The following is a 21,038-nucleotide window of genomic DNA, read 5'->3' on the forward strand; positions in this document are numbered from 1 at the left end:
AAAGGAGGAAGACATAGAAAATGCTCAGTCCCCACTGTTTTTGAGAGAATGGTGGGCATGAAAAGGAGATAGACCCAATAAAGAAACTTTCCAATGCCTCAAAAAAAGAGAGGAAAAAGACACTATCCCTATGTTGAGAGACTTTCATGGAAACTTGGCCATATCAACAAAGGAAAATCTGGCAATTGTCCACTCTCACTATGCAAACATCTTCAGCTCTCCACCTCTTTAGAACCACTGCTAAACAAGAAGCTTGTGCTAAAATAGCTAGATGTCGAAGAAAAACAGTTCCCCCTCCTTTAGCTACCTAGGGATATAACTGAGGAGGAACTTGGGGTAGCAATAGACTCTCTCAAGAATGGAAAGAGCCCTGGATTGGATGGTCTTCCTAGTGAATTTTTCAAATGCTTTAAAAAGATTTTGATTCCTTATCTGATTTTGGTTTGGAAGGAATCTCTCTCATTTGGTGCTCTCCCTCGCCAAGTCAACGAGGGTGTTATCAAGATAATTCACAAAAAAGGAACCAAAGAGCATATTTGTAAGTGGAGACCTATCACAATGATCTCTACTTCATACATTTTTTTTGCAAAAGCCCTTACACTTTGTCTCACTAACAACCTCAATGCTTGGATTAGAAGTGAACAAAAAGGTTTCATCTCAAGGGGAGATTCATTCTAGATGCCATTATTGCCTTTTGGGCGGGATTTGAACATGCTCAAAGTTCTAATCCGGATTTCATTTTCTTCAAAATTGACTTTGACAAAGCCTATGAATGGGATTTGTAATGCAATCTCTCCAAGATATGGGGATTGGGCTAAGGTTTATTAAAGCTATTCATACCTTTTTTGGGAATGCCAGTGCAAGGGTGGTAGTTAACGGACAACTCTCACCCCCATTCATAGTATGAAGATCTATTAGGCATGGTCATTATTCTGGAATAAACTTAAGGAGAATATCACTCATAATGAGGGTCTGAGAGCTAAAGTGGGCATTTATCACAAGGACTCCATATGGTTCTCTGTGGCATGCCAAGACTTCATCCCCCAACCCCTATATAGGAGCTCTCCAAGAAAGGTATTTATACCTGGGGGATGTTTGGGATTTCAATTCTAAAGGCTGGTTGTTCCAAGCTGAGCTCAAAGAAAGGTATAGGTTTAATGAAGAGGACCGCAACCTACTCATACAAAGGATGTCCATCTGGCAAAATCAAGAGGAACAGTGTATCTAGCTAAAAGGTCCCCTCCTACCTAAAACATTTGTTTGGGTTGGACATGATAGTCTGCTCTCGATCCCTCATTTCAAAAATCTAAAGCCTCAACTCTACTCCATACTGAATAAGAGATGGAACCTCAACTGGAATAGGAGCCAATGGGAATTGAGATTCACCAACCTATGGTCCAAATACATCCCACCTAAAATCTCATGCTTCCTATGGCTTATTCTACATTAGCCCCTGTGGACTAATGCTTCCAAACTTGCTTTGGCCAATGGCCTCTGTCCAGGACGTAGTACTGCAATGAAATCTATCCCACATCTCTTTATGCCTTGCCTAAAAATTAAACTTTATTTGCTCCTCCCAACAATGCATATCATACACTCATCCCCATGAAGTTGATTGGAAAGAGATTCTTCTTGGTGAAGCTAATGTTTGTTCAACCAAAATATGGAATATTATCAAATCGGCATTTTTATGGAATGTATGGATTGGTAGAAATATGCATGTCTTTTAGAACAAACAATTTGACATGGTAGAGGGTCTGAGAAACTCTTTGATTATGCAGATTCGGAGTGCTCTGAGGGATACCAAAGACATACTGTATGCTGAAATAGAGGAACTCAATGGTAGTTTAGTGGCCATAATGGAGATGAGGATAATCTCATCGATGAAGTCAGAGATACTGGAATTCAACTTGACTTGAAGAAGAGGGAAACAATATATGCTTCTATATGGGATGAGAAACTCATGTATTACATCATGGACCTAGTTGAGGTCCAAGCTAGCTTTGATTAGTTTTCTCACGAAGGTTATGGAGTTAAGCTTCTTCGATTAAAAAAGCTTTTTGTAATAAGTCTTTCATAGACTCTATTATTTTTAATATAAATCTTTGACGCTTCTCTCCCAAAAAAATAAAATTAGAGAAAGCTTTTTTCCTTCTCCTCTAAAGATGAGGTGGATTTTGCAAAAGGCTTTTTTAAATGCATAAAGAGAGTTGTATTGACACTCCAAAGAGAGAAGATTACATCATCATGCCTTGTACATGATTGGGCTAATGTCTCTCCAACCTCCTAAGAGCTGGTCGAGACAAACAATAGTCCTAATCAGAACGCTATAGTTGGATTTTGCAAAAGTTGAGCAAGCTCCAAGTCAAAGCGAACTCATGTTTTCTCGAACCTTGATTTGAAGGGATTTATATTTAAAACTTCCTAGAATTTAGGAATTTTGAAACCTTTCAATTTCAGCCAACTTTAAAATTGGGATGCTATTTTCAAATTTGAGAGGGATAAATATACTGACCTTAAAGCACTTTGAGAAAACCTGCTTTTTTTGCCGAGGGGATTGATAAAAATTAGCAGGTATTATTCAAATTTGAGAGGTTCAAATTAATGAATTATCTCAATTTCTTATTTTTCAATTTCTAAACTTTTTTGGGGTGCAAAAAACAAATTTTGAAAAAAAGTCAGATGTCAACTATGTGAGGTGGGATTTCTATCCGAAGGGACATGGTGCCTTGAGGGTATGCTAGCCCGCCCCTAATAGTTTGCCTTGTCACGCGCCCCGTGATCGAGGTCGCGGACATCGGGCCGCAATGCAACCTGTGATGCATATATATGATATGGCTCGGCTCCATCGGCCGTTGAGCGCGTCATAGCGCGATATAACCTTGTCGGGTCACACCCGTCTCATGTATCCCCGGCCAGGCCTTGTGGTCTCGGGTCTATCCATCCATCTCGAATCCATGATCCAACCAGCCCGGCCTCATCGGCCTGTCGGCTCAGCATGGCTCGCCATCCCGGCGCTTCGTCGTTTCCACCGTTTTTCCGTCCGTCGGTTCCGTTTCCGCTTCGGCACGATCGCCGTCAAGGTGGGGAGGGCATCCTCCGGGGCACATGGCACCTATTAACCCCCACCGCAACCCGGGAGGCCTAATGTGCCTACCCGGTGCGTGAGTGCGTTCTAGTGTGCCTAGATATGGGTCCATGTTTCGCCACTCCTTACACTTCCTCCCCATATAGATGCATGATATTCGGTGCGGTCAAGTATCCCTCGAGAGCACCATGTGAGGCCGGATAGAAATCCCAAAAATCCCACGCCTCACATACACCCCCCCTTTATGGAATTGACGCCCTCGTCAATTAATTTTTGAACTAGAAGGGAGTGCATTTGTATCATGTTTATTATATTCTCCAACAAGTGTGTGCCTATAATTAAGACAAACGAAAGCGGGAGGTCTTAACCTTGCTTTATAGCCATGAGCCCCCGCTCGAGAGTCCCCCGAATCCCCAATGTGCGAGGTACCAAAATGCTGCATTGGAAGGCCTCCCGGGTTGCGGTGGGGGTTAATAGGTGTCATGTGCCCCGGGGGATGCCCTCCCCACCTTGACGGCGATCGTGCCGAAGCGGAAACGGAACCGACGGAAGGAAAAACAGTGGAAACGGCGAAGCCGCCGGGACGGCGAGCCGTGCCGAGGCATGGGATGCGTGACATGCCTCTATATGGGGAGGAGGTGCAAGGAGAGGCAAAGGTCGCACCAGGTAGGCACCTTTGCCTCTCCTCCCCATATAGAGGCAAACTATTAGGGGCGGGCTAGCATACCCTCAAGGCACCATGTCCCTTCGGATAGAAATCCTACCTCACAAACTAAGAGGGTATAGATAAAAGAGGATGAAGCCTTGTACTGTCCGAGTAAGGCAAGCTGCTTCGGTTAAAAAGCTTCTTTTTTGTTGTTGTTAAAAAGACTGGAATTATATTAGAGAAATGGGAAGATTTTTACAAAAAAAGCTTTTTATAAAGAAGCTTTTTGATTCAGTTTATTCGTGAGCTGGTTAAAAAGCTTTGATGTACTTTTTTCCCCATTTTCTAGGATAAATCCACTTGTTTTCAAAAAGAGGTTCCCGGAGAAATAAATTAGAAAAACCTGCTCAAATTTATTTTGGGGGGGGGGGGGGGGGGGTAGCGTGCGTGATTTATGTATGGCAGCATTGAATGGTAGCTGGGTGAGATGGATACTTTCCATAACTGCTTCAGGGCCATTCAAGAGGGGTGGGGTGGTTGGAGAGCCCCATTCAGATGAGCGTCAATTTAATTTTTTTCTTTTTATTTTTGAAAAAAACATTAATACATTATAGTAATATAGAGTTTTTTTTTTCCAGGAAATGGTTTATTTTTTATTTCTTTTCTTCTTCTTCTTCTTCTTTTTTCCTTTTTCTTCCAGTCCTCCTAATACTGGAGAAATTGAATGCGACGGTAATGTTGGCGTGCATGGCATTGGCATGGCACGAATTATATAATAATAATAATAATAATATTTTTTATTAACTTATCTTGCAAAATAAGTATACTGCAGGCTGCCAGCCTTTTTTTCTCCCCCTTTCTTTTACAAAATCCCGAATTTCAATTAGCTAATAATTTGGAAAAATCTGGAGTAATTGCGTGATTGGACATGCATGCACGTAAGAAATTCTACGTAGATTTGCCACCTTTTTCATAGATGATGATGGACGTGCATGCACGTAAGCTATCCTTGTCAGGCAATATCTTCGTTTTTTTTTTTTGAGAAAGCTTCTTTTTTTTTGAAAAGACTGAAATTATATTATAAAAGGGTGTATGATTTTTTTATATAGAAAAGACTGGAATTATATTAGAGAAATGGGAAGATTTTTAACCAAAAAAAAAGCTTTTTATGAAGAAGCTTAGCTTGTTACAGCTCAACTAGCTCAAGGATAAACTCAATCATCTTAATATCTCGGATGTTGAGTGCCATAGCTTCGTTCTGTAGGATAAACTCAATCATCTTAATATCTCGGATGTTGAGTGCCATAGCTTCGTTCTGTTTGACTCTATTTCCTTGAGTGCCATAGCTTGACTCTGTTTGACTCTATAAAAGGGGTAGGATTTCACAAAAAGCCCCAAATATTTCTTGTTAGGAGTCTTTTTTTCTCCAAAAACAAATCTTTTGTGTACAATTTAGGCAATAATTAAAAAATAATCTCCCATAGCGTAGCCAAATATAAAAATTCCAATTTAATGTAGTGATGATAAATATATAAATCAAAGAAAAGTAATAATATAATAATATTCAGTGTTACTACTAATTAATATAAGGTTCTCTCAAAAAAGAAAAGAAAAGTAATAATATTTCTCAAATGATATTCTGTATTCCTACTAATTCCTTTCGTTTGCAAAAAAAAAGTCACGTGTGGTTCGACTATTTCTGGAAATTTTTGAATTTCAACGCGCCATTGACAATTGCAATCTTTTTTTTTAAAGACTGGAATTATATTAAAGAAATGGGAAGATTTTTACAAAAAAGGTTTTTATAAAGAAGCTTAACTTGTTACAGCTAACCTAGCTCAAGGATAAACTGAATCATCTTAATATCTTGGATGTTGAATGCCATAGCTTCTTTCCTATTTGACTCTATTTCCTTGGCCACTTAGATTGCCTCATTGTTGTTGGCAATGATAAGGTCCATTCTCTCCCTTGTTTGTATCCTTTTTTTTCTTATTGTTGCTACTATTTCTAATAGCCTTTATTTTCTCTCTTTTTTTGGTTTTACCTTTAAAATTTTGTTTTTGTGTTCACATTTCTATTTTCTAATGACTATTTTTTTTGTTAGGGTTTTAATTTCTACTCTCTTTGAAAAAAAAAGAAATTGGTTTCCAGATACAAACTTCTATTTAGTAATATCTCACCTAGAGTGCCGATCCCGTGGTGGTTAGAATGGAGTCAAAAAGAAAAGAAGCTATGTCGCTCAACATCCGAGATAATAAGATGATTCAGTTTAGAGCTAGTTGAGCTACAAGCTATGCTGTAACAAGTTAAGCTTCTTTATAAAAAGCTTTTTTGTAAAAAATTTCCCATTTCTCTTATATAATTCCAGTCTTTAAAAAAAAAAAGGAATGGAGTTTAGAGAGTCCCATTGTGGGTTTGAATCTCCCAAGTGCAAATGACAAGTTCGATTTTTGGCAGACACCTTTGCCTTTCAAAATTGATGGGTTTGGTGGAATATAGCAAGTTTTTTTGTATTTTTGACGGGTATTTAAAATTTTGCAAGTATTTTATGGCCAGACGTCCGTCGAAAAGCAACTACGGTGGGTGATAACATGTCTACTTTCTACTTGCAAGACAATTTCAAAAAAAGGAATATAAAAATTCTAATTTTGTTGTAGTGTTAAATTTTCTATGTAATATTTTATTGTCATTTTTTAAAAGGAATATTTTTTGGGTATTTCATTTTTAGTTTTTTTTTAAAAAATGAAAATTTCCTAAATCTTCGTTTTTTCTGTTGTCGGTTTTTTTGTTTTTATTTGGTTTTTAAAAATCCCTACGGCCCTCCTGGTTCTGTGTCCTGCAGCTTGCTCCCTCTCATCAAGCATGGCATGCCTTTAATTAAATGCTCCTATGAATAGTCTACCGACTGACTTCATTGAAGCGTTTAATGCATTTGTGAACGTCATTTAATGCACCTAGGGCCAACCTGCTGTGTCAACGTTCTAATTCCTCTTTACACTCCATTATTAAATACACAATACTTCCATCTTAACTGCAAAATTATCTCAAGCTGCAGCCTGCAGCAGCCATCCTTCTTCTTAATTACATACTTATATCAAGCTGAAATCCAGTAGCCATCCTTCATTAATGATTTCACATTACTTTGATCCCCGCGACCATTTGCGCACACGCCATCTAATCACAACCCATGATTATGATCATAATAATACGTAATTAGCGATCGTTTGAACTTCCATCTACAGGTTTAATCCTTGATAACCTTGTTAAACTTTCCGCTGTTCTATAAATTCGTTCTGCAGGTATTTTACAGAGTCCTGTTCCAGGGTTTTCACGCATACGCTACATCATTTTTGGCCTATTACAGCCTTGTAATCTCTCTTAACAAGCAGTTTAGCTGCTTCGCCTTGATTTGTTATCCATTCCTGTCAGGATTATTGATGCCATGATTCATTCGGAGATTTGATCGATCACTAGTGTCTTATCTCATAGTAGAAAACATTTGTTAACACGATATTGCTGAGCTCAGTCTTCCTCTGAAGCTGGTGGTTATATATCGTTGTGTTGATATCCATGGCTGCCTCATTAAGGTTAGGGTGCGGGCAAAGGTGGCTTCAGACGGAGCGTAGCGTGGTGGATGAGGCTGATAGGCGAAGGATGCTGGAGCTCATGCTGGGTCCAATAGAGAGTAGGAGGAGCAAGCAAACGACCCTTGATCTCTTGGGCGGCAGCTCATGCGCCTTTCAACCAGCCACTGTTGAGTCCGCCATTGAGCTCGAGCCGGAGTCACCTCTGCCATCCGGATGGGAAAAGTGCCTCGATTTAAAGGTGAGCTTTGTTGCATGCTTGCGAACAGTGTTTGCATTGATCTCGGTTGTGATCGGTGGATCCGAGATTGTAAGAGCTCGCGCGTGTAGCCTGCCGCGTGGGTGTGTTTGTATAGTTTATCTGTGTGTGTGTGGGCGTGTCATTATCTGTGTGTGCGTGTGTGTGTGTAGAATTATCTGTGTGTGTGTGTGTGTGTGTAGAATTCGTGACACTCTCAGTCTATATCTCTCCGATGTGCGTGCTTGCAGCTTTTGAGTTGCTCGTGGACCTTGCCTCTTTCTGTAAAAGAGAGATCTTTGCAATGGCTTTGTGTTGTCTCTCACAGTATCATAGCTGGCTTGTTGCATGTGTCTGTCTGTTTCTATATTGGATTATACGTCGTGGCACGTTAGGCTTAATGAAATAATCTACTTATCAAACCAAATCTAAAGTCTTCTCTAATGTTAGCACTGCCTTAAACTAGCAAACAGTTGCTTAATGATAAAATCAAAGCATTGAAATATATTAGTATGTTCTTGCAGACGGGCAGCATATACTATCTCAATAGGAGCACTGGGGTAACCTCCTTCTCGGCTCCAAGGAAGGCTTCACATGGCGGTAGAGCTGATTTGAACTGGCTTCCATCTCCTGCTACATCAGAGCTCACTGTGGAGGCATTAAGTGAAGTGAAGGCCAGGTCTAATCAGTTTGCTTTCAATGGGGACAACAACAACTATAGGGTGGAGAAACCAGCCACATGTGCCGAGAAGGTATTCCAAGAGGCTGAATGCTTGTTGGACTTGAGCCTCAACTTGCATGTGGGATCATTATCATTATCGAAAACTATCAAAGAAGATGCGGTACTGGGAGAATGGCCTTCGTCAACCCATTGTTCTAGTCCTAAGACGCTGGCAGCAGCTGTGCCCAGTACCTCCTCTTCTTCTTCAACTTCTTCACCAACTGCAAGTGCTAGCTTCTACCAAGACAGCATCAAGAAGGAGAGATGGCCTTCCAAATCTCATGATTTTGACACCAAGGAAGGGGAAAGGAGGACCTCTAAGAAAGATAATTATGTACTAAGCAGTGACTTAAATTTGCTTAGCAGTGATAAGGATTTGCTAGATGGGGAGGCTCTCAAGAGGCCAGAAGGTGGAAAAGGTCCCATTAACTCCATGGTTACTGTTGCTTGTGCCAACTGCCTGATGTTTGTCATGCTTTCCAGAAACAATCCTAAGTGCCCAAGATGTGGAATCTGCCCCGTCCTTGATTTCCCAGAACCCAGTGCTAAGAAAGCAAAGCTTGGTTTTTCTTTTTAAGCATTTTTTCATTTTGTACATCTCTCTCTCCCTCTCTCTCTCTCTCTCTCTCCACACACACACAATACACACACAGGGTGTTGCTCTCACCTTGTAAATTCCACTTTGGCCCTTTTGCTCTATTTAAATACAGCTTTTGAGTTACTCGTGGACCTTGTCTCTTTTTGTGGAATTGCCCTCGTTGAGCTTCATGGGATTGATTTGATGTGGAGTTTTTATGGTGATCTTGAAGAACTAGTTGTGGTTTGATTTGGAAAAAAAAATTGGTGTTTATTTTCTATGAATTGATGCTTTTCGATGCATTGGCGGCTGATAATTTATAATTTCTAGAAACAAGTGAAAACCTCTTATTTGGCAATGTTTCCATCCAAATCCCAACACCCCCATTGGTTGTGTATATATTTTCACATAGGGTACACAAAAGCTTTAGGGGAATGAAATATATACCTAGATGTGTGCGTAGGCGAAGTGAGGGAGGTCGATGAGGCTGACACCTTGATAGACAGACATGGGTGTTGGGATGTGTTGAAGTGTGATAAGTAACATTGCTCGATGTTCGAAACGGAGGAGCTTCCCATTCTGATAATAAAAAATTCAGGTTGCAGTCTGATAATAAAAAATTCAGGTTGCAGAACGCTGTTCGAAAAAAATGTTTTTGTCAATCTTAAAAATTAAAGGCAATGCTTTGGGACTTAAAAAATCACTAGAAATCGTACTGTTCACCAACGTAGACCTTCTGCTTCGTGAGAGCTTTCCGCCTCCCTGCGATTTGAGGGGCTATTTCCTCTGCATGCACACTCATCTCGCTTCGACAGGTTCCCACATTCTCCAGCGACTGCCCAGGTCTTCGTTTAGGAGAATAGAACCAAATTTCTGCTGTTCGAAAGCCAGTCAATTGTCAGATTTTTCTATCATGGGTTCTGTGGACAATGGACTCTAAGCTCTTGTGCTATTGATCTCAGGACCAGGCTAATGCAGATGTTTCTTGAAAGAAGTGATGGGATGGAAATTGCTATGTGGCAGCTAGATGCTGCTGCTTCGTCAACTTCTCAAGAATGGGCAAGGCTGGTGAAATGGGTCAGCTTTGTGAAATGGTTGGTGTTGCAGCCCTTGCTTTGCAGTGTTTGTGGCAGCATCAAGTCTCAATTCTCTTTCTCTTCATGCAAATCTCATTGTCATCTGAGCCAAAAGGCCCATCCAACAGTTGCAACGGTATGCATTCAGTTTGTTTGTATTATTCTGCTTTTCGCTTCTACATGGATTTCTACCTAAGTCTGTGGATGAGTGTTCTTCTAAGGCCGTTTTTGTGTATTCAGTTGGGTGCACTTGGAACCATGGAACATTATGTTACACTACCAACTAGTGTTTTGTTTCATGCAACAAGCACGTGAACAAAAGTTTCCTGTCAGCACGTGCCAAATGCTTCAACGTATGGCAGGGATTTTCTTGGTTAAGGATGTCATCTGATATTGATACTGCTGGCGAGATCCACATCTACATGCGATTGCAGCTAATGTTGTGTGCTTCAGAGGCTGCTCTTCATTTTGGAAATCATGAGCTAGCTGTGGAGAGTGCTGCTACTGGTGCTTCTTGCCTCAAACTTCCTAAGAACCTCCATGCGCTCCCTCATTTACAGCTTGTGAGATGCCGTTCAGTCAAAAGAAACAGCACCTTGGTAGATGCTAAATTTCACTAAATTGAAAATCTTGGCACAGTGGATTTCCCAACATGGCTCTGTGTTTTGGATCTGAATTCTGGCCTTTTCACTTAGAGATTTAGATTTGACATCTTATGAAGGAACACCAAATTGCCAAACAAATCCCGAAGGCACTCTTGGAGCGGAAAGAAGCAGTGATGATTGGTGGCCTGTTTTTAGCGAAGGCAGCAGCTTTGAATGCAGTAACATTGTGGCCAGAAGTGGATGGCCTCCACCTTTTGCATGGTAAGCAATTGCAGACTTCCAGCAATTTAGGATATAGCAGAGTATTGGGATTGTATGAGTAATGCTATTAAGGTGTTGATTAAAAGACCTGTTTATTACTGCAGGAGCGATCTGCATGGAGCTTGTGAAAAGTGGATCGGGCTCCATCAATCTGTCATCTGCTTGCCGCAGGCTCATGAAAGTTGTCTCTGGAAGTGTGAATCAGCTGTGCTGCCTATCGCTGGTCTTTTGCTTGCACAGGCACAGGCTGCAAAAGTTGGCACTCCTGGGTGGGAGAGACTCTTACGAGCTGAGTGGGTCCTTTATTCTAGAGGTTGGTTTTTTGCATGGTTGGCTATTGCTCGGGTTGAGTTCCTCATATTATGTATGGTGTTGCAGAATACAAACCAGCAGAGCTATATTTTCAGATGGGAATACTCTCAAAGATATGAAAAGTTACTAACCTGGGTGCTTTGGAGATACCGGAATCCTTTCAAAGCCCAAGGGCATGGTTCAGGAGAGCCGTTCACATAAACCCTTAATGTGCTCGCTACTGGACTATGTTGCACAAAATGGAAGCAAACAATCTGCACAATTGACTTGTGATTCGGGATTTTATTAGAGGAGGTGCTTGCCAACCACCCCCAAAGCATTCTTCCTGCTAGGGAGGCTTCACATGTGCTACCAGTAAAGCAACTCCTAATTTTACGACCATGTAAGATCAAAGCATTCCAGGGCAGGCTGACTAGTTTCATCAGCCCAGAAACTTCACTTCATTTGTCTTTGCATGCTTTTTTTAAAAGTCATCAAGGCTTATTTGGCAAACAGAGCTGGCAGCACACTTCATTGTTTGTATTTGATGTAGAAGAAGTGGGGTTTTTTTTTTTTTTTTTTGGGGGGGATCTGATGAATTCGGACCAAAAATTTTATTGCATTCGATCTTGTAGACCATCTCTAGTTTTATGGGTGTATTCTTGAGGCAGGCGTGCTTTTGTATTTGGCTCAAACCCACACGTTCGATCAAGTTTACCACTTACAATGGGGGGGGCTTATCATTTGAAAAGCCATGTGGTTAACCATATTCCTGTCCTAATCAGGATTGCTCTCAATGTGCTGCTTCTACTTATCAAAGTGCAACATATCCAACACATCAGTGCTTGACACCTTACTGCATAACTCATTATTACACTTGATTGACTGGATATAAAAATTTTCTTTGAACAAGAGAAAAAAAAAGGCATATATCAAGTTGTTTTTTTCTCTTAAAGTTACATTCAGCTCTTGAAGCAGTGGCCAGAATAATTAGGGTATCAGTTAATATAATGTTTCTACTGCTCATAAATGCTATAATCATTAGATAAGTGTTCAAACCTCTTTCAAAGAGCAGTTAATGGTAAATCTCGCCTGCCTAGTGAAAGCAAGGTGATAGTTCCTATGATGCATGAGGACCACTTCAAAACAGCAGCAACTAGAATCCCATTTAGTTACCCATTTCAACCAGCTTCCTTCCTCTCTCCCTCTCTTCCCGACCACCAAACAAACACTCAGACTTGATCCATGACACTCAGGTTGGTGTTGTTCAGGATTGGAGTATTTTGGACATCATCTTTACCTTCTGAGAGGTGACAGCTTCGGCCAGGATGCGACACAGCAGGACCTCATTATGCTACTCCTTGACTTGGAGAAAGCTTATGATAAGGGTAGATTGGAGCTTTCTGGAGGGCACTATGAGCCGGATGGGATTTCCCATGGAGTGCATTTGCGGAGTCTCACGACTTTATTCAGCATCTCACAGCCAGGTTCTCCTTTAGGGAGCCCCGAGGCGACAGATTCCCCCTTTCCTGCTCGGTTCAACAGGGCTGTTCTCTAGCACCATACCTCTTTCTATTTGTCATCGAGGCTATGAGTAGTTCTCTCTCTGCCCAAGAGATCGGACTTCAGGGATTGTGCCTCCCTCTCCGCACGCAGGAGGAGTTGCTGGACTTAGAGTTTGCAGATGACATAGCAGCCTACCTTGCTGGAAATGTTGGGAATCTCCAGAGATTCGTGGAGGCGAAAGAGATTTTTTGCCGTGCATCAACCAAGTGCGCAGATCAACTGGCACATGATCACTTGTTTCCCGCCCTTATATGAGGCGAGTTTGTATTTAGCCCTTCGTGGTTGTATTTAGCCCTTTGTGGCTGTTTTCTCTTTAACTAATTGAAGGATCTTTTTCCCGAGAGAAAAAAAAAAGATGGGTCCCTTGCATAGATATTCTTTTGTTGTTTTTTTGCAGCTCAAGCAACTTGATTTTCTTTGTAGTTTGATGATATGTGGAAGGTAAGTTTTGGCAACATTGTCGGTCCGCTTGGTTACCTCACTTCACCCTCTACCATATCCAAGTGAGGTTACGAGTTGATACCGCTTAAGCATATTTGTTTGCTGTATTTGCATTTCTTTTCATAGCCATGCACTATTTTGACACATTCTCAGAATCAATTTTGGTGGTGGAACTTTGATGCCTTCATGAGGGTTTAGAAATGAGACTTGAATTGTTGAACTACTTCGAATTGTGAATTGCATATAGCATTGTTAATATAGCTAGTTAGAGGTTAATTGCAATATACATCTTTAGCCATCACGTTCCAACTCTGGAATGATTTTTCAAGGTATATTACTAGAATTCTTTATGTAGCTGCGCATCATGGTTGGGTTTCTATTGAGTACTTGAGGGCCTTGAGTGCTTGGGAAGCTTACTAATGTGAATCAATAAATAATTCTTTTAATTAATCTTACACCTGTAAATTCCAACATAGTAGTTATGTTATTATGTGTTGTAAATGCAGCCATGTTGCGATGTTGTAAATGTAGCCATGTTGCTATATGGAGAGTAGTGCCGATGATATGGACCTTGGTCCGATTTTGTATTTAGTCACATTTTGTATTGATGATATGGATCTTGGTACGATTTTGCATTGATGACAGTATCTTGACATATTTTGTATCTCGTAAAACATTTTGTTTCATGATATGTAATCTTGTCTCATTTTGTATCTTGTCACATTAATGTTTTACTATTCAATTTAATGTTTTATTGTTTTACCTAATCTAGACTATGGCCATGTCGAGAGAGAGAGAGAGAGAGAGAGAGAGAGAGAGATTTCTTATCTCCCATTGTTTTCACTGATAGATTTCTTATCTCCCATTGTGTTTAGAGAAATGTCTTGTAAATTGTAGTCAACTAAGCTAAGGTAAACTCAGAGCAGTCCATATATAACTCACTATGGCCATAGTGAGTTAGATATGACCATGCCTAAAGAGAGAGAGAGAGAGAGAGTGAGAGAGAGAGAGATTGCATGGCTCCAAGAGCACACGAAGCCAACATCCAGGGTTGAAATTTTTTCGTATCTCCCATTGTGCTTAAAGAAATGTCTTCGTGTTTTGAGTAAATTGCAGTCAACTAAAGTAAACTGAGAGCAGTCCATATATCTAATTCACAAAGTGAACTTGGACTGTGAAGTAAACTCAGACCGGTCCGAGTTTACTTTCACAGTCCGAGTTTACTTTTACTATGCATAAATTACAATGCTCTACTTGGAAAGTAAACTCGGACTGTGAAAGTAAACTCAGATCGATCTGAGTTTACTTTCACAATAAATCTGAGTGTACTTTTACTGTGCAGAAACTACAATGCTCTGTTTGAAAAGTAAACTCGGACTGTGGAAGTAAACTCGGACCGTCTGAGTTTACTTTCACAATCCGGGTTTACTTTCGAGACATTCTAATTTCTGCATAGCAAAAGTAAACTTGGACAACTGTGAAAGGAAACTCGGACAGGTCTGAGTTTACTTTCACAGTCCGAGATAACTTTTGCTGTGCAGAAATTATAATGCTCTGCCTGGAAAGTAAACCCAAACAAACTCTGAAAGTAAACTCGGACTGTGAAAGTAAACTAGGAAGAACCGGTCCAAGTTTACTTTCACAGTACTTCTGCTGTACTTTAACTTCAATGCTCTGCCTGAAAAGTAAACTTGGACCAATCCGTTATTTTCACAGTCCGAGTTTTCTTTTGTTGTGCAGGAACTACAATGCTCTGTCCGCCTGGAAAGTAAACTCGGACCAGTCCGAGTTTACTTTTAGGAACTACAATTCTCTGCTTGTTGGAAAGTAAACTCGGATTGGTCCGAGTTTACTTTTACTGTGCAGAAGCAACGGATTGTGAAAGTAAACAGTAAACTTTACATCATGGAAGAATGGAAAATAACACACCACAACCTAGAGCAATATTGCTTCATGCCTTTGGAATCATACCTGTGGAAGAAGATTCTCCACCCATGCCTTCTTCGTATGAAACCAACATAGTAAAACATGACATGCTATTTGTTGATGCCAACCTCTGTCAATCAACAATCCAGCAATGTCATCAACAATCAAACAATGTTGACGACAGCTTTCCCACTCTTCTAAGCATGCAATCCTTAGCTTTGGTGTGCTATTCATGCAAAGACAAGGCGCACCATCTTCTTTCATCCCCAAGCAAAGGCCATCCATCATTCTTCTCCATTTCTTTAAATCTTGATTACTTCTAGAATCATGAGCTTTCAAGGTTTCCAGTGTGACTATGACATCTCCTTGAATGGATCTCATCATAAAGTTATAACGTACTTTGTCAAACGAAAAGTATTTAGGAGACAAATATAACATGGGATTGGGATGAAACAATGTTGCTTTGATTGGATCGAACGTGAATACTTTCGTTGCTATCTTGAAAGAGATTTTTCATGTCTGAATCATAACTCGATGAGAGGAGTGACTACTATCACCATTGGAGCACTCTTCAATACTGAAGTCGCTATGGTCTTGGTTCAACGACACCATCCTTCAAAGAACATAAACTGATTAAGATTGTATACAGCTTCGTTTCAAGAACACAATACATATCCCACAGTATCACTACCTATTAATTGTAAATGATAACATACATAATTGAAGAATATACTTACAAATTTCAGAGCAAGATAGAAGAAATCTCAATATGGATGGAGAAGTGATGCAAAAAATGTAAGGAAAAATTCATTCTATGGACTGTGTTAAAAATTAATAGAAGCTAATGGACCGAGTTTACTTCTGATCCGAGTTTACATCTGGTCCGAGTTCACTGTCAGAATATCCCCCATTAAAGACCATAGATTTTACTCACGCGTGCGTCATAATGGCAATTATGGTGGTCCGAGTTTATTATTGGTCCGAGATTACTTTAGTTCGCGGTGACTGTGTTCCTGCTGTTCACTACCCAGTGATCGGCGTTCCTGGTCCGAGTTTAATTTGGTGGCGATGGGCGGAGATCCGACGGCGTACGATGCTAGATGTGATCACCAACGTTTTCAGCTATTGATCCCAACACTCCAACCCCGTGTGACCTAGTCATGAGGCCTCATCATTCCAGTTATGAATATCATCACAGGGACTCGTCCCATTCACCCTCATTGTGGTTTCGTTCAGGTTATTATATTTCAACTAAATTTCAGAAATCATCATTTTTCAATCAGCATCCAAATCAATTCATCAATTCTCAAACAGAATTAAAAATCATATCAACCACATTCGAAATCATCATCTGGATAGCATTAATGCTTATAATTTCAAGTCTTAGATTTACTCGTATATACTGCCGGTAAAGAGCTGCAGTTATACCCTCGGTATATACGGGTAGTCATGGTACTTGGAACTATAAGGTAAATACTATCATGTTTAGGCCTCAAGCAAGTCCGGGATTCCATACCATTTCGGTACTCCATTGAAGACCTAATTGCTAATTTACGAATTTTCAGTTTGAATATCAAATTGTATGAATTATATCACACAATTACAACCTTTTTGTGCTTCTTGATAAATTTTTGACATCTTTAACTTCTCAGTTGATCTTTATTAGTCAATTTGCTCTGATACCAACTGTGAGATCCCTGTTCCCACCGAGCAATAGATTCGGGGTACTAGCAGCGGAAGTAGCACTTCTCGCGCGGGACAGGGGTCCCACATTCGGGGGGGGTAGAATGTAAGATTCTCCTCCAGCCTTCGAGGTATACAGGAGTAAGAATATCCCTTTTTGATCTTATAATTATTCCCTCTCTAAAATAAAAGAAAGATTTTGTTTAAAAAAGGAAGACCCTTTTCCTAGAATACTTCTCAGGAGTCATGCCTATTTTAAGGATTCAGAACGATGAGTTCAGAAGTGAAAATCGGTGTTTTGGATACCAAGGTTTTGGTTTTCATTCGAGTACGGCCCAAAATAAGTTCTTTATCTCTTGGGGAGTATAAGAAGTTATCCCCCAGATATTGTGAGCCTTATATCTGAATTCAATGAAAGTAGGTGACTTAGCCTACAAGCTTCTTTTACCTCCTCATCTCAAAGTTCTTAATGTATTTCATAGAAATATGTGCCAAACCCAAATCATGGAAAGACGGTAAAACTTCAGTGACAAGATACCGTTGGCTTCTAAGTTACGCTAGCTCCTTCCTTTATACAAGTCGTAACTTTTACTTGTCACTCACAGTAATCTTACTTCCATCGATCTTCTTTCTTCTTAATCTCCTTCATGGCTTGGCAACAGGAATTAGTTTTATCCATGATGATTTCTCACCTTCAAGATGCAAGCGAGTCTGTGAAGAAAGATTTTATAGAACAGTATGAGCGCTCACTTTTTCCTCACTTGGGAACTTTGTAGCTCAGACCAAATGGCGGACCTATCAAGACATAACTAGGGTAACACCCTGGGGTCAGCAGCACTTTCGTAACAATGTCCGCTTGGCCATGGTTATTGAAGCTTTGGGTTTGGGTCCCCGATACTACTGCATCATGAGATCAAGGCATCTTGGGTTTTCTGAGCGAGTCTTCTTACTGGCGTGTTTTTTTCCTCATCAGAAGATATGCCTTTACCCCGTTTTTGGCTTGCCTCTCAGAGGTCCTTTTGTTAGATCACCTCATACCACTGAGATAGGTGCGGCAATAACCAACAGAATTATTCCCATAGATGAGTTACCTTATACGTGCGCAACTAAAGATGCTTATCTTGGTTGTTCCAAGGGTATCAAGCATGAATGCATGATTGGGTATCCATTTACTGGTGCATGAGGTGTTGCACTTAAGGCTCAATAGTCTTTGCTCTCAACTCGCGGTTCCCCATCCTAACTAAATTGGCACTATTGGTTCAACTAGGGTTACCGACGTGGTTTTCAAAAGGCTCTTGCTTAATGGTTCTCATCTCTGTGGAAGCTGAATGTTCCTCCCATATTGGGTCTAATGTGGAGGGTAGCCTCACCGACTATAGTTTGTTTCCCTTGTGGAGTAAAAAAAAGAAAATTATCCCCTTATCGCTACACTTTCTAGTCTTGAGGTGATTTCCTCAGGAGAGATCCTCACTTCACTTGGCCTTAAAGTCCTACGCTCTAGGTCCATGTTCGATGGGAAATCTCTCCCTACCCCTAGACCTTTTGATCCTTCTCACTTCCTCGGGCACTCTTGGAATGTATGTGTTATCATCCTCATCCACATACATCATTCGATCACTGACACGATGATATCACTTGTTGGCTAGAGGTGCATCCAAAAACTTGTGGTTCCCCTCCATGTCCCTCTATATATTGGTGATGTTGAAGTGGTTTCCTTGGGCATGCTTGTATCAGACTATATTTCCTTGATTTAATCTAACTTTCCTAAAAAAATATTTGTCTACTATCACATTTTGAGGTCAAGTCGTGATTGGCTCCATGCAAGCTCTTGAACTCTCAAGGACTCTATGAGGTCCTTATGGTTGGCACACTAAATGGTCAGCAGATACTGGACGAATCTTGCATAGGGATGTACATATTTCCCTTTGGGTCTACATAGAACTCTTGTCCGTTGTGTGAAGTGACTATAACTTTTGGGTCCAAGATCTCCAATTCACGCTCTAGCATAGCTAGAAGTGACCATACTCCAAGAGAACCACATTATGGTCAATGTAGATCGGAACTTTTATAGTTTCATGATAACCATAGCATTGCAGCACATAAGTTTCATTTATTGTTTAAGTGTAAACTTATTGCCTAGCATTCCCACTCACGGGTGGCTTGCCTCTATCTAGTAGGCAAGCAACTTGAGCTCTCTCGTCCCTTCTTGGATGATTCACCGATGATTACTTAATGCTTGCTCAAGTCCATTCTCACTTATGTGGACGCTATATAAAGTTATACCCCACACTTGATCTAGTCACTTCCATTATGAAGGACTCTTGGTCTGCTTCCAAACTATTGTATCTAGTGCAATGAGGGAGGTCAACTCTACTCGTGGTTTGGTACCACTCCCTGATGTTGGTGCATGAGATGTAATCACGTATTCAAAAGTCGGGTTTAGAATAGTATTGGGCAATGATTCGACCAGATCACAAATGCATAAGTACTTGATCTAGTGTAAACTTATACAAAAATTTCTTTTATAATGATTTTATGGTTTTTGAGTTTTTATGAAATTATTATAGTCCTTTTATGATGTTTTTTGTAATTTTCAAGATTTTTGACAACTTGCAGAAGCGAATAAGAAACATGCAAGATGCATATAACCAATGCAATTATGAATACTTTTGTCTTTTCTTGTTTTTTCCACTCTTTGGAATCCAAAGAGATAAGTGATCCTAATGATTGATGGGGATGATCTAGATAATAAATGATCCGAATAGGCAGTAATATGAACAAGTGATGATCTCAAAATCTAGTGATCTATATCTTAACAATCCAGGGATTGGGTCGACGATCATGTGGATCGTAAACAATCTGGAGATAGGATTAATCAAGGAATATACACGATTTGAAATTAAAATTTCTTGATTTGAAATAGGTAACGATCTAAAAGGTAGGCAATCCAAACACTAAACGATACGATTTTTGAGATGATGATTGTAAACAATCTGGAGATAGAATCAATCGAGAAATATCCATGATCTAAAATGGAAATTGCCTGATCATAAATAGGTAATGATCTAAAAGGTAGGCATTCCAAACACTAAACGATATAATTTCTGAGATAGGATCCATGATTGGGACTCTTGAGCACAGACATTGGCCAATCAAGATTGATGCCATGTAGGCTAGTTCAGTGATCCAGATTTGGGATCAGCAATCCAAAAGTGCATTTCAAGTACCGTAGGGGTCTTTACTCAATTTTATACCCTCTTACAAGAGAATATTTGATTGGTAGCTTAACAGTTCTCCCCATTTCTCAACTATGTGGCAATGCAAATCATTTACCCCAGACAATCCCTTATGAACCACTTTTAGGCTTTGGTCTTAGCAATCTGGACTCAATTTCGATGATCTATATCTAGACCCTTACATTTGGATGATCCAAATCCTAGTCACTAATCTAGTCAATAATCTAAAAATTCTAGAGAGCACATAACATTTTTTTTTTTGCATATTTTCATTTTTTAGGGTTTTTCTTAATGTTTTTAGACATGATGGGGTTGTTGACAACACTCTAATGTCATGATTGTAATAAAAAAGAACAACTACAAAGATTAATACCTTGATTAAAAAAGTAAAAAATGCTAATTTATACTAATGTTTTAATTAATCTAAGGCTAATGCTCATAGTCATGATGAAATCAACCAAGTGGATATCTTACCTTAATCACGCCTAGGAGAGCTTACTCTTCATTTCACCTAAAAGAGCTTAATCTTCATTCCACCACTCCCATAAGACAAAGAATAGAACAAATCAAGCAACATAAAACACAAAAGAGGTTAAGGCTAAGCAAAGCCTTCTCTAATCACATAAATCCACTCCTAATCACACTAATAGCACACACAATCACATAAAACAACTCAAATCTTACTCTAGAACACATTTCTTCAACATTCTACCAAGGATATGCATCCAATTAGAATAATAGAAGATTATTGAGTAGAAAAATAGGTCTACTTCCTTACCGCATCTAAGACTAGTTTGATCCCTCCATAGCAGCGGGCCATTTATTCTTGTCGAGAACCTTCATATTTTCATCTCTCCTCTCTCCTATTTCAAAACTAGATCCAAAAAATAAGCTGAACTGACCCAAAAAATAGTCAAAAATTAACCAAACTGATCTGAAAAATTCTAGAATCAATTTGCTTGGTTAGAGGCTCACTTTTTTCTATAAAGAGAAGCCTCCCCCTTTGTAAAAGCTTAATGCTGTTTATGCACTGTTACTCTACTCCTGTCCTGAGCCATCTACATTGAATTTTTTTTAATAATTCAATTGTTTTTGGCCT

The 21,038-nt window shown here is 39.9% G+C and overlaps 1 protein-coding gene across 1 annotated transcript; it reads left to right on the top strand.

Moving 5' to 3' along the window:
- Positions 1 to 7,023: 7,023 nt before the first annotated feature.
- On the top strand, positions 7,024 to 8,920 carry LOC147620879 (uncharacterized). The gene is made up of 2 exons (XM_086825472.1): positions 7,024 to 7,559; positions 8,081 to 8,920. Exons 1-2 carry the CDS (start codon positions 7,305 to 7,307, stop codon positions 8,852 to 8,854), a joined length of 1,029 nt encoding a protein of 342 aa, XP_086681598.1. The 5' UTR covers positions 7,024 to 7,304; the 3' UTR covers positions 8,855 to 8,920.
- Positions 8,921 to 21,038: the final 12,118 nt, after the last annotated feature.

Source organism: Cibotium barometz, chromosome 31, assembly GCF_041138505.1.
Source record: "Cibotium barometz isolate CiBa-2024 chromosome 31, ASM4113850v1, whole genome shotgun sequence".
Lineage (NCBI taxonomy): Eukaryota > Viridiplantae > Streptophyta > Polypodiopsida > Cyatheales > Cibotiaceae > Cibotium > Cibotium barometz.

Bases quoted from the DNA above. Each gene is read 5' to 3' on its own strand.
- LOC147620879 (XM_086825472.1), top strand. From the start codon at position 7,305: ATGGCTGCCTCATTAAGGTTAGGGTGCGGGCAAAGGTGGCTTCAGACG. The intron at 7,560-8,080 runs GTGAGCTTTGTT...ATGTTCTTGCAG, and splicing joins AAAAGTGCCTCGATTTAAAG to ACGGGCAGCATATACTATCT.